This window comes from Dendronephthya gigantea, unplaced genomic scaffold, assembly GCF_004324835.1.
Source record: "Dendronephthya gigantea isolate DGI-Jeju-01 unplaced genomic scaffold, DenGig_1.0 000004F, whole genome shotgun sequence".
In the NCBI taxonomy this organism is placed as follows: domain Eukaryota; kingdom Metazoa; phylum Cnidaria; class Anthozoa; order Malacalcyonacea; family Nephtheidae; genus Dendronephthya; species Dendronephthya gigantea.
In genome coordinates, this window is record NW_021163014.1 from 584101 (window position 1) to 601590 (window position 17490).

General features: G+C 35.4%; 1 protein-coding gene across 1 annotated transcript; it reads left to right on the forward strand.

Moving 5' to 3' along the window:
* The first annotated feature begins 382 nt into the window (after positions 1-382).
* Positions 383-15583, forward strand: LOC114515662 (tumor necrosis factor receptor superfamily member 16-like). The gene is made up of 9 exons (XM_028534959.1): positions 383-450; positions 531-570; positions 1879-1934; positions 5548-5706; positions 7762-8010; positions 11723-11900; positions 13209-13412; positions 14190-14728; positions 15408-15583. The coding sequence occupies exons 3-8, from the start codon at positions 1911-1913 to the stop codon at positions 14486-14488; spliced, it is 1113 nt and encodes a 370-aa protein (XP_028390760.1). The 5' UTR covers positions 383-450; positions 531-570; positions 1879-1910; the 3' UTR covers positions 14489-14728; positions 15408-15583.
* Positions 15584-17490: the final 1907 nt, after the last annotated feature.

Genomic DNA, 17490 nt, shown 5'->3' on the forward strand with positions numbered 1-17490 from the left:
TCCACGCAAGTTAACTACATGATTAGTTAATCATCCGACAAACTATGTTTTGTGCAACGCAGTTAAGTCGTGTAGTTAACTTATCATAGTTAAGGATTTAACTACTGTGATTAGCGCTAATCATAGTTAAAGTTAACTACGTTTTTATACAACCGGCCCCTGGGCTTTGTGCAACGCAAATAAACCGGGGTTTAAAATTTAACCCTGGATTAAGCACTTTTAACCCTGGGTTAGCGTTAAACGGCTTTTGAACAGCTGGCCCTAAAGCTATAAATAACCCAGATGACCCTAAATGTCCTGATCAATTTCAGTTCATAACATCGCTATATATCAAGTACCCTATGGTAGTAAATATATCCGCGTTACGAAGTTACTGTGGGCGCTCTCAAAGAACGCCCGTGATGCAGACCCACTCACTCAAGATAGGATCACACGAGAGCAATATACAAGGTAATATTAATGTTTGAAACAATTGCATGCAGTGTTAATGCTTGTTCTTTGAGATCTCAACACAACTGATATCATTATAGGGTATCCGTGTCGAACCTGTATATTCTGTCAATACTTAAGGTAAAGATAAATTTGTGTATGTATATTCTCTTATATGTGTGATTGCATGTGTGATGTGTGGTATCAGGCAGTAAAAGTAAGCAACTGATTTATTTTTACTCGAACGTTGAATTGTTCTCATGTTCAATACATTTTCGGCCCATAATCTTATTCCTTTAAAGGCAAAAGTGGATACAGTATTAACTTAAACTTTGCACTACCTCAAGTGTATTTATGTATGTAAATATTCAATTGCATATCCGACACGGCTAGTGAAGTTTTATATAACCATATACGAATATCAAATGTTCTTCTGGCAGTAGATGTCTAGATCTTAGAGAATTTCACCTAGCACATTTTTAAATATTGGGAATGTAAGTGTTTTAGGCGATATTTTATTTTATATCTGCCATAATTTCCATGGACTATATACAACCGTAATTTGAGCCATGGAATGCGCTGAGCTTGTACTTTTTTTGATACCGCATTTAAAACGACCTGTATAATATTGTGTATTACAATCTACTGCCTTTTTTGCTTATTTTTAAAGTATTTTTTTTTCATAGTTATATTGATTTTGTATAACGGGAAATTTCTTGGTTGACTGACTTAATCGAATGTCCAAACTAATATGCTTGCCGAATAAATTTTATTATAAGAGTCTTAATACGTGGAATGTGCCAAATTTAAAGTCGAAGTCAGAGTATCAAAGAAACGCAAACGTAAATACGGATCAATATTCGATCTTTAGCAAAGCAATTATAATGAGCAATAATAATTTTTATACACCCTGTACACAATACTGTATAAAAAATCACTATCCAGTGGATAGTGCTATCCGGCTTTCATACAACCGGCCCTTAGGTATGCTATATGAATTTAGTAGGTAGGCCTAAATATAATAGACTTGTGGTATATGGAGCCTAAAACACTAATCTATCGTTCGTAATATGATTGTCAAGATTGTCAAGATGGTGCAATGACACAATAAATCCGACTGAAATATTTCTTTGAGTCAGAATTTAGCTAATTTATGTATGAAATATGCAAGATTTCTTTTTTACAATATTTAATGTATTTACAATCCAAGTTCCGTTGATAAACTGACACAAGTTAGCCTTAGTTAGGAATGAACAATAACGTATTTCACATGATATTTTTGGTAAAAAGTTATCTTATACCCGTTGTATAGGAAACCTCTGTAGAGCCGCAGTTCATATTCATGTTAAATAACAAGTACCGTTTAATGTAACCTATATGCCTTCGCAAAACACAAAAGTATCGATAAGTATACTTGTGTACTTATGTTGTTTGGTTTACACTTTATAGATTGACATTTCGTGGCATTAAACTTTAAAAAAATGGAAATTCAAGCAGTGCTTACGGTGAGTACTTACGTGTACTGTATTCAAATTTAATACACGCTATTATTTATAGTATATTCACGGGGCTATTACAGAAAATTTGAAACCGCATCACACGTATATATATATACGTATATTCCACTCGAAATTAAGACCCTTTAAACCTCTAGAATTTACCTGCCTCGAGTGAAGTGCCAAAAATCATAATTGATTTACACGAATATAATATAAAAGTTAGAGCTATATTACAAAGTAAGACGGCGTGCTAAATCAGAACTCAATTCTGGTATCTCGTACTGCATGGTATTGTGTGATTAACTGAACGCTATAGCTGTGTGCCATCGCCACAATTTTTTGCCGGCTGGTAAATAAAGTTGTTTTGTTCTCATCATTTCCTGATGATATAGAAGCTCCCTAAATGATCACGACTGTGTGGATCAGAACGAAATATAAGCGAGATGACCTAGTAACATGACATACAATTATATAAACAGAAAACATTCGTCATTATTGGCATTATTTGGAGTGTATCAATAACATCTAGATAAGTAACGTTTAGGGCCAATTGAAAGCTTTTTCGCTTTTTAGACATCCTGACCCTGCAGAAAGCTTTGGCAAATTGATTGCGTTTACAGTCAATGTTTACATCAATATGTAAATATTAACACACAATATAGCGAAACAATGTTCTCATGCATGCTGCCTCCGCTGACTTGAAATATGTTCAAAACAAATATTATAGTATAGAGGTTCTTTGTATATTAGATAGAATAACAATCTTGGATAAGGAAACTTCTTAGTAATAATTTCCTCGGTCAGATTCAAAGTGATAAGTAGATAAAATTGGCACTTACACTGTACTTATAGACATTATTCGTCTTGTCAGATTTTTATACGCGGCTGAACACGACAAATCCACTCAAATAACTATTCATTGAGCGATTCATATAGTAATATGATTAAGCGGATTCTAATTCAAAATGATTTCAACTACAGGTATAAATATAGGTACGCAATGCGTATATGTGGGTAGCCTCTAAAATAATGGCTGCGATAACGCTATGGCTAAAATTTTCAAGTTGTATTCAATGTCAAACGACAGGCTGCTATATATAGTGGGGAGTAAATATTAAATGATGCTTATAGTTTTACTTTCTAATCTTTTCCATACGAAAGGTCAAAAAGGCCCCGGTTAGCTAATTGAATACAGTTATCAGGCGAGGATCCAGCTGAAAATCTGACCGTGTCATATAGGACTAAAATTTTCCGGGGGGGGGGGGGGTTGGGGCGAATAGTGAAGGGGCTATGGACCCTCCGAAACAATCCCTGTACTTTCATAAAACCACAAAACCATTTTCAAAATTTTGGGTAAGGTATATTTGCCGATATTTCATTAACATAACGTGATTTTGCATGCACAAATTATTCACAGACTACAGCGTAAATGCAAATTTGTATTATAGGGCGCTTCCATTAAGCGGCCAAAAAGGTCAGACTGGTCATATTTTAAATTGAAATAGAGTATTTTGCTAAAAATATAGCGGTGAAACTGCATTTCCCGTGCTAGGCAGATGTAAATAACTCGATATACTTGAATGCAGAGTTCTTGAAACACTTTAAATACCAGTAATCTGTCTGTACCGAAATACAACTGAACCGGTGTGGCCGTTTTCCCTTATAAAGAAGAGCGCCTATTGTTCGATTTAAAACCTAAAAATCTTACCTTACAAGGACATTAAGTAAAGATTTTCAGTATTAGTCTCTTGGGAAATAGCAGTTTAAAAATTGTCGTTGCGATTGTACGCGAGCGAGCGAAGCCTTTCTTTAGTAATAGTTCCATCATGTTGTAGCCTGAAGAGCGATATTTCCCCTGAAATATGTTCGCTTAGATTTGCTTTTGAGAAATTTTGACGGATTTATGTATTAATGCATTCGATTCAGCCTGAATCAGCCAGGATGCAGCGAACAGACCAATTTAACGTGTTATGTATAAACTATATCCGAGTTCGAAATCGAGAAGTGTCGAACTTTATTGTTTATCATGCTTATTGCGCAATCAAAAACAGGCCACCGTGTCGCACCGTGGCTCACGTGGCAAAAGCTTGCCCTGTGATTGGTTTGCTACACTTGCACCGTGTCGGAACGTTACTATATTTAGTAACAATTGCGCAATAATCTGCACGCTGACCGTGTCAACTATAGTTGCTGTGATCGCAGCTTCGAATGCACGACTAGCTTCCGAACATACTCGGTACAATTCGGCAAGCTTTCGGCAAATTTTATAGTTCAGTGTTAACTGAACAATCATAATATGAAACAAGGAATAATAATTGGGAATTTGTTCCCACTTTTAGCAGGAATTGGTGGTATAACAACGATTACGAAAGATATTACTCACATTATTTGTTTTAGACATATATTTCCTTAATTTTGGTGTGATTCAAAGAATTAATACGTACTTCTAAATAATGTGTGGTGAATATTAGATTGTAGATGGGAAAATCTGACCGTGGCAGGTTATAACAAAATCGATTTTATTTCACCATCTATATCTTTTGTTGTATTAAAATCAAATAGATAGCAAATACATGTTTAGTTTTGAAAAAAAATAGGTGGACAGAATAAAAGAGAGTAAGGCTCCATGATGGTGGCACACATTGTCTGATAACATAAAGCTTAGTTTGGAAGGGGAAAAAGAAGGTTTCAGACGTTTTCAAATTATTTTGTTTTGATGTCCTTTGATTATCAGCGTGTCTTTGTAAAATGATAACAACATTCGCTATTTCGTCGAACAATGAATGTTATATGATTTAGCTAACCTGGTTGTGTTTGAACGATACTATAAATCATTGATGTAGATTCAAATGAATGCATAACTGATTAGTACACCACGTAAGTAGTTAAACATCCAAACATACAAGAATATTATTAAATTCACTTAGTTTCACTGCATGATTGTTAATAAGTGAGAGAATTGACTGCTAGTCGGACATAATTGTCGGAGGATAATTATTGTTCCAGTAAGATTATACACTATGCCAAAGATTATTGATTCGTTATCAGGTTATATACACTGTGTCTGAAAACGTCTGAACCTTGCCTCTTAAAACTCAAACAAACCACAAAACAAAGCGACATTACATTTCGTCGACTTTTTATATCTTCAATGGAAGGTTACACTGAGTCTGAAAACGTCTGAACACTTGCCTCTTGAAACTCAAACAAACCACAAATTGGCACAAAACGCAGCAACATTTCGTCGCGACGTCGACTTTATATATATCCGAAACGTAAATAACGGGATTGTCTATGTACTCTCTTTGCTGTTGTGAACGCAATACAATGTAAATTTGATGCGCATTACAACGCCAAATGAGCAGATCAGAAACTAAAGCTGTAAATACAATAAAAACAAAACAAATATAAAAGAATAATCAATGAACACTACTGCGAATAATTTACCCGGATCGAGTTGACAGAATATTGACCCTCCCCAGTCTCTTTCGTAGATAAACAAACTCGGTGGACAGACATGCATCGTAATCAAGCCCGCGAAAGGGCTACCTACAAAAAGGCCTACCTAGAATCCAGCTCTACACTTACTAATTTCATTTCTCAATTCATTTCTTTCTAGATTCTATATTGGTTGGTTTGCGGGACTGATTACGTCTATTCTTCATGTCTCTTGCTAAAATATGTTCATTCTGGTAGATGCTGCGACCAATGTCCACCTGGAAAGTTCGTACAAAATCACTGCAATGAAACAACACAAACAGTTTGTGAAACTTGCATGGTAAGGCCTTGTTACCGGTAGAACAACATTTAAAAATAATTTGCAGCCGGGTTTGAGGTCGTAAGTCGTCGGAAAAATACGTAGTTCTTGTGATTCCAAAAATATATGATTTTAGAAAACATTTTCGAACGTAAAAAGAAATACCAAGGGCAGGCCTGAGAGAAATGAAATATCTGTCGAGTTTTGTTTGGTCGGACTTCGAACGCTGGCAGAGAGCAAGTAAACTTGTACAGAGCATGCATGCGTATTTTTTGAGATCAAGAAGAAGATCAAGAAGTTCTGTTTTCGCTAGCATGCAGGCGCGCAAAATTGACGCCATGAGAATAATTCAATTTTTTACTATAGCTCGCGCAATTACATGTCTCGAGGATGCCTCTAAACTGTAGTCCCCGACAAGTCACAGTCAATTGCAGTTTTCAAAATATATTTATTGAATGATCACAAATCACAGAGCACTAGAGCACGGCTATCAGTGCACAATTACATACACATCTCTCTCTCTCTCTTTCTCACACTGACTAATATATGGATCCCAAAGAGGCTATTACGTCACCTCTGTCAAAATCAACCTCCTGACTACGATTAACCTATAACTAGATACCAGTCTCAGTCTCCAACAAAACTTGATATAATGTTGTACATGCAATACTAAACAATTGAGTCCTTGTACTCGCAATCTCGCTGCAACTGCTGCGTCTTTCCATGTTTGAGGGGGGGGAGGTGGCAAAGGGGGTGCTGTAGGATTAGGTTTAATATAGGCCTCTAAAGCACCCCGTTCGCCTAATCCACGCACGATTTGGCAATAATCAAACTAATACATATAACACATGGTGATCGGATCTAGGCAAAAGCTCTTTAATATTTTAAAACGAGCCGGAAATCAACGAAGGTGAAAAAAAATTGATCGAGTAAGATTTTCTAAAACTCTAGGTGTTGTTATAGATGAACATCTTACTTGAGAAAGGCAAATCGAAAACATTCAAACAAAAATTTCAAAAGGCATTGGCACGTTGCGGAGAATGAGGAAATTTGTTCCAAAAACAACATTGACAAAAGTCTATAATGCCTTGTATGGGACAACTGCAGTGATGACTTAATTGACAAATTACAAAAATTGCAAAACAGAGCAGCACACGTAATTACTGATAAAATATACGAAACGAGATCCGGAGACATTTTGAAAAATCTTCACTGGCAATCCCCAAAAGAACACTTTAAATGAAAGAAACTAATTTTTACGCATAAGATTAAGAACAACAAAATGCCAATTACCACAACGAAGTGAACGAACATGTTTGATATTAAAACAAACTAAAGGTATAACCTCCGTAGCAACAACCGAGATTTCAGCTTTGATAAACCTAATACAAATTGCATGAAAAAAGCATAAGCTACACAGCTCTTTCGTCCTGGAATAATTTACCCCCAGAGGCCAAAGACGCAGGCATGAGTAGCAAAAAGTTTAGATCTATTCTCGATTACTATTCTCTAGAATGATACAATTTTCGTTGTCTACTATGATTATATCAAGGGGGATTGGTAATTTATTTGTATATTTTTCTTTAGTATATTTGAATTTAATACCCTGTAAACGAACGCATCTTGAAAATTAGGTGCGTAAGTGCCCTGAAGAGCCTTCGTTCTAAAATATCATTATAAATAATAGATAATAATAATAATTGAAACATGAACCAAAAACATGAAATATTCCGACTCATTGAACATTTCAGTTCGCATTATTCGGCCGATTACTCCGTATAGATTTTTTGAGTGCGCTCCAGCGATATATACGTGAACAAAGTTATTCTCGTAAAAATTATTAAAAGTTGAAAAATGGGCAATTAAGCCTATATCGTCCTGCAAAATTTAAACAGTAATACAAATGCCGTAGTTACCGTCAAAAATATCATGATATCTACTTTTTTCTTCGAGAAGATATTGATTCTGTTTTTTATGGTCATCTTTTAAATGCTATCCACTGAATCTAAGAAAATTAAATAGAATAAACTAGTCCATGCGGTTATCATTCTAACAATGCGCCTCTCTTTTTCACAGGTTGGCACATTCTCCTCAGACTGGAACTCCAGAGAAGAATGTTCCCCATGTAATGACCATAACTGCAAACCAACAATGGGACTGGTTCAAATCTGCAACTCAACAGTGAATAACCAATGCGGGTGCGTGAATTTGGACCAGTTCCATGACAGAGCAACAGACTCGTGCAGAGATTGCAAACGATGTCGTCCTGGGACATATCCTGAGAAGCCCTGCACAGACGAAACTATTTGTTCTCCATGTCAAAAGGTTAGTGTGAGATACATTGGGGTTATTTTTTCTTGTTTTGCAAGATTCGTTATTGTAGCTAATGATGAGGGAATGACTTTAATGTCCAGTTATTTTTCTTTGCTTGCAATCCTGTGTAGTATCATTTTATACGCATGGCGGAACGTTATTTTGCATTCCCTGAGAATGGGTGCACATACATGCACCATGTATAGTTGCTTATAGGATCTTGATTTTATTTAGTTAAAGTATAATCATATTAGTAATTTAGCTTGTAGGTACACCACGTAAGTATTTAATACTGCAAAGCTTTCGGTCCGTTAACCCGGGCCGTCATCAGTGCAATTACCTCGTTAGTCGTGATTTGTTAGCTCCCGCCATGAATTAAACGATTTCATTTACTAAATAATTATGAAAAAGAAATAATTCTGATTAATTCGCGTGTCTTAGACAAGTATTTAGCTAGCAGACATTGAAAAGAGCACGCCAAGTACTATTTAGCGGCTTACCCTCTTGGACGATAGTTTGATGTTTATAGATTTCAATAGATTTTCTCATTTTACGAAAGACGGTATACTTATCATTCGCTAAAATGGTTGCATCTTTCCATTTAATGCGATGATCATAAGTCCACGCATTGTGAGCTAGAGCAGACTTATCCAGTTTATCTTTCTCGCAGTTCGTCTTATGTTCTTTTAGACGTATTGAGACGTATTTTCTACCGGTCTCGATCTCCAATGTAAACCAAACCACATTCACATGGAATGCATTTAAATTAGTTATCGATTGTCACCATGCAAACATAGGCTACAAGAATATTATTGCAGAACTCTACAGTATATATGAGAGTATTTTCAAAAAGAACTTAAACGACTTGACCGGCTTTCACAACAACGTTCAAGATTAATCAACAACTTAACCTTCCTGAAGAGGTCGAGACGACGAAGTTGTTCCGAAAGGTTTGCGCATGGTTAATTGTTTCCATACTAAGCATGCAGGCAAAATCTTGAAGAAAGCCGAGTTTGTACTGTTACGAGAAAGAATTGCTTGGACGCGCAAACAACTAAGCAGAGTGGATGACAACATCGCTACTCTTACAGAAGAGCTTTGGCTATCATTTGAGGAATAACATTTTGCTGTTGCAAAAAGAATGATAGATTTTTCTTTTACGCGTATCTTTAATAAAGCACGCTCCGCACAGATAGCCAAATACACAAGATTGACGTCCAAAGGATCAAAAGATAAAAGAAGACAAAAAGATTTGGCTAATGGCACTCTAAGAAGCACTTTTGTTAACCAAAGTGCGCAAAAACTTACGCCGGTTGAAGACGTCTTGGCATTGGGTTTAAATTTCGCAGTTTTACCACACAAGATTCCTGAAGAAGAAACCGTTCAACATCTGGAACCAAAATTGAATCGTCTCAGGGAGGATATTTCATCCAATATTCGCGTTGAAATAACCGAGATTTTGCGACATAGCTACAACTTTACCCATGCAATCTAATCTTTCCAAGGAGCAGAAGGATACAGTGAGGAACCTAAGGGCAGATAAGTCTATACATATTTGAAAGGCTGATAAGGGAAACGCCACGGTTTTATTAAGTCGTTTAGAATATGAAAGTAAAGAGCTAAAACGAGATCCTACAGGCAATTTTGAACGTAAAGTATGTTCTAAACTATTTGAATTAGAAAATCAGGTATTTTGTCTCAAAAGCTTCATGATTACTTGAGACCTTCAAGTAGTGTGTGTCCTAAATTTTATGGTTTACCCAAAATACATAAATCAGGTGTACCTCTTAGGCCTATAGTTGCATCTCAAGGTTCACCGACTTACAATCTATAGCTAAATAGTTAGTTTATTTACTAATGTGCCGATAGATGAGGCGTGTAACATTGCGAAAGACAGGCTGCTTTCAGATGATACGCTGTCTAAAAGGTCTAGCCTTTCTCCCGAAAGTATATATAAACTATCGAAATTGTGCTTAAATGCAACTAGTTTTCAGTGGCGGGAAAAATCCTACGAGCAAACACATGGTGCCCGTATGGGTAGTCCTTTATCACCAGTTATGGCCAACTTATTCATGGAAGAATTTGAAAAGAAAGCTCTAGCTACAGCATGTTTAAAACCTGGTTTCTGGTTTAGATATGTAGATGACACATTAAGTGTCTGGTTGCATGGTTTAGAAAATTTGAATAAATTTTGAGATCATATTAATGCTATACATACAGAAAGATAACTCTATATCTTTCTTAGATATCAAATATGATATAAAAGAGGACAGGACTTTGGGTCATAAAGTTTATAGAAAACCAACACACACTGACATGTATCTGAATTATAATTCATTTCACCATCCTAGCATTAAAAGATCGGTAATGCGAAACATTAATCAACTGTGCTAAAACCATTTGTGATTCAAATATAGCATTGACTCAGAGTTACAGCATTTGAAAAATGTTCTACACATGAATGGTTTTCGTAAGAAATTCATAGATCATGGTATGAACAAACAGCAAAGACATAATTATAAACAAGACACTGAATATCTATCCTCTGTCTGTTTACCATATATATTGGTCCAGCTTCGTATAAAATCGTTCGGATTTTAAAAGAAGTTGGAATACAAGATATACTATTCAAGCAATAACAAATTATTTCGCGCTCTTTACACGCACAAGGATGGCGTCGATGAACTTCAGAAACCTGGTGTGTACCGCATTTCATGTGAATGTGGTTTGGTTTACATTGGAGAGACCGGTAGAAATCTCTCAATACGTCTAAAAGAACATAAGACGAACTGCGAGAAAGGTAAACTGGATAAGTCTGCTGTAGCTCACCATGCGTGGACCATCGCATTAAATGGAAAGATGCAAGCATTTTAGCGAATGATAAGTATACCGTCTCTCGTAATATGAGTGAATCTTTTGAAATCTATAAACATCAAACTATCGCCCAAAAGGGTAAGCCGCTAAATAGTACGTGGCGTGGTCTTTTCAATGTATGCTAGCTAAATACTTGTCAAAGATGCAAATTAATTAGAACTATTTCTTTTTCATAATTATTTGGTAAGTGAAAGTCGTTTAATTAATGGCGAGAGCTAACAAATCACGACTATAACGAGGTAATTGCACTGATGACGGCCCGGGTTAACGGACCGAAAGCTTTGCAGTATTAAGAAGCTACGTGGTGTACCTACAAGCTAAATTACTTATCGATTGTCACAATGCAACTATGCAAGAATATTATAATCATATTATTGCATGCATTTTAGCTTTTTTTCATTGTAGAAAATCATAAACGACCCAGTCTGAGCAATTCGTATGATATATACATACGTTTATGTTTTAAACGCTGGTTTAAAGGCAATTCCGGTTTAAAGGCGATTCTCCAGCGCGCTTTGTTTTTGAGGCCCGTCACGAGCGCATGGCCGCTTGGCGCGTGCGGGAGAAACGGACGGTAATGAAGGATCGCCTTAAGACTCACCGTAGATACGGTGGAAATGCGATCCTGATCAATTCTTCGTTCTCGTAGCCTTCCATATTATACACATTTAATTTCGATTTTTTACATGTTGCCATTGACTCGATTAAAATCGTTTTCTTGTCTAAGAATGGTGTTTCATCGCCTTTTGCATGGGTGAAACGATAAGCGATGATATTACTCCATTGAGTCAATGCAACAACTGTTGCTTCGCATGAAACCCCATGCACTTATCTTTTATTCTTTTTGCAGGGTTATTTCTCTAACAAAACGGACAATTGCTATGAGCAGTGCGTTAGGTGCAGAGATTGTGTACTGTATGAAAAGCAGTGCTCCTCAACAAATGATGCTGTCTGCTCTCGCGATTTTTTCCCCACGACCCCACAACGACAAACCTTTGAGGAAAGCACACCTAATTTGAAAACAGAAGGTAGCTATTTTAATTTTACAATACTTAAAGATAAATGTATTTTAAAACGAATTAAGAATTGTGTTAATAGGGATACATTGATCTCTATTTATATTCCTTTGATTATTATTATACTGCAGTGAGGTATGGGATACACTAGGTTCGGGTCTATCTCAAAGGCTTCAAAGACTTCAGAATAGAGCAGCGAGAGTACAAACGAACATGACGAATGACACTCTTGCTTCTCAAACATTAAACGAATTGGACTTGGACCCAACGTACTAAGTCAAAAGCGATAACAATGTTTAAAGTTTTACATGATTCAGCTCCAAGCCCCCTGACTGAATTATTTGCCCCTAAACACAATGTTATGGATTATACTTGAGGGGCTCCTCAACCTCATTACAGTTACCAAAACCTAGAACAGAAAAATTAAAAAAAAGGTTTTAGTTATGATAGGGCTAAACTATGGAATTCTTTGCCGTTAGATTTACGCGATTTAAATAATTTGGCTTTGCATAATTGTTTAAAAAGGAATCAGCGAATGCAACCTCTGATTGTCTCTATTTACTCTAGTCGTTAATTATAATGCATTTAGTTATGTAATTATATCTTACACTCTTCTCTTTTAATTGTATTGTTGTCAATTAATGTTTGATTAGAGCAAAATTTAATTTTAAATGCGCGAAAGAATTAAAAGTTCAATATAAGCCTTTCGCTTCGTCAGCGTCGAAAAAATCCTGCGCAAAATTGTTTTGACGAATATTTTTGAAGTACATATCATTTGCTACATTCGATTTTATCTAACGTTCGAACGATAGAACGTTCGGAAGAGTATTTCTTAATCGCAAGTCATAGAACACAAGCGCACGGCTATCAGTGCACCGACTAATATATGCATCATAACGAGGCTATTACGTCACCTCTGTCAAAATAAACTTCCTGACTACGAATCATGCGCAAAATTGTTTCGACGAATCGTAGTACATATCATTTGGCACATTCGATTTTATCTAACGTTAGAACGATAGATAGAACGTTCGGAAGAGTATCCTTAATCAGCGCTGTGGCCTTCTAATATCTTCAGGATGTTAGCATCACGTGTATGATACAGGAACGAAATGAAATCACAGGTGCAATTGACTGTCTACGTTTGGAAATTTTCCTCTACTACACTCCTCGTGCACTTTTGTAAAATTTGTGACTTCTTGAACTTTGTTCATGAATTCGTCAGTTTAAATCTATATTATGCATTTTTGTCAGCGTATCTAAGTTAGAGATTTACTGAAATCGCCTCTCGTATATTAACCAATTTATCCGTCTTTTTAGAAAAACATATTCATGAGGATTCCACGAAACCAAGTAAATTTGAGCCCATATTAATCGTAATAATTGTGACGCTGATAGCACTGACTCTTATTGTCTGCCTAATTCTACTCTACTGCAAAAGGAAGCAAGAAACATGCCCATATCGAGCAGGTTATGGATTTAATATCATCACAGAATCTCGAGGCAGAACTACTTCGTTTGGAGGTTTGGAATTTTTTTGTGATATATCACATGCAAAGCGTAATTTTAGAATAAAAGATCACAATTAGGGTATATAGAATTATAAAGAAATAAGAAATTCTGGTGATAAAGAAGACTGGTGATTCATTATCTATTCGGGGCAGTTTTTTGGTCGTTTAAGTGTACATATAGGTTACCTTTTTAATGAAATCATGCAATTTACTTGCGGTATACGGAGATGTTTCAAGATGCCAATAAAAACAGTACTGTCTAAAAATAACCTAATAAAAACCGTGGTTAACCAAGGTGAAACCTCGGTCTGATTGCGGTTGAACCGACGGTCGAACCACGTGAGACGGTTTAACTCGGTCTGACAGAAATTTCTATATTGTTTTCGATATGATTATTGTGTTGTCGTTCTCAGCTGTTCATAACATTCCGTTCGGAACCGAAGGAATAACCGTTCGGAAGCGAAGGGCACCGCAATCGTTTTTTTTCCTTACGGTAGTTTGCGGTTTTTATCGGTCTTCCGCAATCTAACCGCAGCAGAACCGCAACCGTAGTGTTAGGTTATTTCTGGACAGTACTGTATGTGTGTTTCCTTTGTGGCTTTTAAGGTTGCTAACATGAAAAACAAAATGTTTCCATCCATGCATGCAATATCTTTTGACCTGAATTTTGTTTGGGGAAACTATAATGCATGAAATGAAGTGTATTACTGCCATTGTTTTTGTTTAAAAGCTGCAAGGCTTTGTATCGCCAGCCTATTTTAACGTCGTATTATATTTTTCCTGTTTCAAGGTTTGTTACTTCGCGAACAGCCTGCAAGAATTATATTGGGTCTTCACGCACTGTTAAACCCAAAGACGCAAAATAACTGGAGAGCTGTTGCAGCTGAACTTGGTGTATCCTACCTCAGTATTCTTAATTTTGAAGCTAACATTGAAACTTCGTGTAAAGAAATGCTTCACTCTTGGGGTACATCAAACGACGCCACTGTCGATAAACTGTACGAGGCTCTGAGAAAGAACGGAAGGGATGATGCCTGCAGATTTCTAGAGGAAAACGTGGAATTTGAAAGCGAAGAAACTACAGTCTAATGGTGAGAGTTACAGAGAGTTTAGACATATTTTCCGTTTAATATGGTATATTATTGTTGGTAAAGAAAATTTCTGAGTTATGAATATTTTATATTGAGTTGAAAAACATATTTGGGGCTGGTATTTGGTTCAAAAGGTGCACAGGGTGGACAGGGTTGGGTGCACAGCTTTTATTAATGATACCTGAATTTTTGATACATCAGGTAATATTTTATTTCTTAGCAATGCTTTGCATTTAAGGTGGCTCCCTAAAATTTTTAAAAATTTTGAAAACTTATTGTTTTGATTTGAAATTTTAGCACGAGATTTCTTGCTAAGGAAAAGAAATTTCCCAGATATATTAACCAACATTCTAACAGTCAGAAATTGACCATAAGCATGACGTCATTATTGTTGTTATGGTAACAATGGCGATTCAATATGGCCGACATTTTACCTATTAACGCATTTTACTCGAAAACAAGTTCGGTTACCCCAATTTTTTATTTTATAAAAAGTTTTCTTACAAAAAAATGGAAAATTTGAACGAGTTAAAAAAAATTCTATAGAGCCAAAAAATTTCTATAACGAAAAATTACGTTTTTTAATTTTTAATAATTTTGGCTCTATAGAATTTTTTTTAATTCGTTCAAATTTTCCATTTTTTTGTAAGAAAACTTTTTATAAAATAAAAAATTGGGGTAACCGAACTTGTTTTCGAGTAAAATGCGTGATAAGGTAAAATGTCGGCCATATTGAATCGCCATTGTTACCATAACAACAGTAATGACGTCATGCTTATGGGGAATTTCTGACTGTTAGAATGTTGGTTAATATATCTGGAAAGTTTTATTTCGTTTAGCAAGAAATTTCCTGCCAAAAATTTCAATTTAAATCAATAGTTTTCAATATTCTCAAAACTGTAGGGAGCCACCTTAAGTAGCTACGTTATTTAGCATTGATGTTTAAAACATTTCATTTCATTATCATGAAAACATGCAAACAGTACGTTTGATTCAAGCATTCTATTCCATGCAACGCATTTATATTATTATATATCACTTGTCAAAGTTTGGTGTTCGTAGCGTTTCATTGGTCGAGAGCGAATCACGCGGAGTGACGAAATTTTGATGTCGCCAGCACGACCCCCTGCAGAGTGAGATAACGTGTTATCTCATGGGAAATAACAACTTTTATCCATTTGAAATTATGAATAGATATTTCGTTGTTTACGTTGTAGTTTGGTCTTTCTTTGACAAGTGTAATGTAAACTGAGAACTCAGAAAACGTTATGTTTTGTGGACCCTCGACCATCGATATTACACTCGGCTTCGTCTCGTGAAATATCGACAGGTCTCGGGTCCACAAAACATAACGTTTCCTTCGTTCGTAGTAAATAAGTGTTAATTATACATACCATGATTTTTTTTGTTAAATGACGCGAGATTAGTTTTGGATCAAAATAAATCAAATAATTATAATACTTTTTCCATGAAAATAAGTCCAAAATTCATAAAAAATACCGCTTAATTTCCTATATACAGCCAAAATATACTTATCATAAACTGTTATTGTGGGAACAAAAAATCCTAAAAATCGTTAATTTTTTTTGTTATACTTCGTCTTTTGAAGTGATATGTAACTGTTTCAGAAAATATAAGCTATCTTGGGATTCCTAATTTTTGTATTATTCAGGAGGATGTTTTCAGTAATGAATCGAAATATATTTTTAACTTATATAAAGTTCGATCCGAAGTCGCTCGGCTTAATTCTGTGGATTAAGTGAAATACCATGCACGACCATGTCAATTACATGCAAATCTTTACCGCCACTGATCTGAAAATAAGGACAGGATAGTGCATAAAATAGGACTAAATAAATTGAGCCAATTGGTGACCAAAATTATGTGATAAAGCACACTGTTTCGGTATGTTTAAAGAGCTTCTTAATTTTGCATGCGATTATTACTGGAAGGGAAAAATATCAGTTTCCTTTTGTACGTATGTGAGTATAGCTTCATAGCCTAGTCTAATTTTAAAAACAACTTTTTTTCTGTAAGAACGACCTTTTAATAATTCTGCGAAATTTATTAGGGTCTGTCCTTATTTTGAGGTCATTCATCTTACATACAAAATTAGAAGGTAAAATCTATTTTTGGGTATCTCAGACCAAAGGATATTTTTATAAAGTTGCGGAACAATATAGATATACAAGGTTGACCTGTGGTCGAAAAACCTAGTTTTCGTTTGCTCATGTTTATCATTAAGTCATGTTTTGAAATAGCTATAAGATTTATTTTTTAGCAGTATATTAATATATGTATTAAAAATTTAAAATATTTTAATTAAAGCCAGTCTATACGAATCATTCGAAAAACCTTAAAGAGGGTATAGTTTTTTATCATTTCGGTTTAATTAGAACAATTTTGTCAAAATAGTTGCAAAAATTTTCACTGCGGGAAACTGTAGAATATAAATTGGTCTTGATTATTTAATATGCTTTTGAATTTATCTTCAAAACCAAGTTGTATGATTATACTTTGATTTTAGCGCCTGTAATTAATTAATTACGTCAAAATTATTTATTGATGCTTGTGAATTAAAATAAAGGAACATTTTGATTAGAAAATGTGTAAGAAATATGCTAATAAAATATTCGACTTAACATGAAAGTCTTTGAATTCAATATATTGACACACACGATATATCAACATCTGGTATATTGTGTGGTCATGGTTTTGCCGGCACGTTATGATGCAAGCTGCGATCCAATACCTTTGCCAGGTTGATGGCCACGGCTGTTTTAGCCTAAAACATGCAGTTGAGATAATCTGTTCTGAACGAAATGGATGTAAACTCCTTTACAATTCTTACACTATTCGTGATGCCAGCGTTGGTTCATTTTATGATACATTCAGTTGATACATTATGTATGCGGTACATTATTTTGTTGTGGTATCAGCAAGGGAAGATGATCCTAATAACAGCATAATGATTCCGACGAGGGCATGCTTAGTATCTCA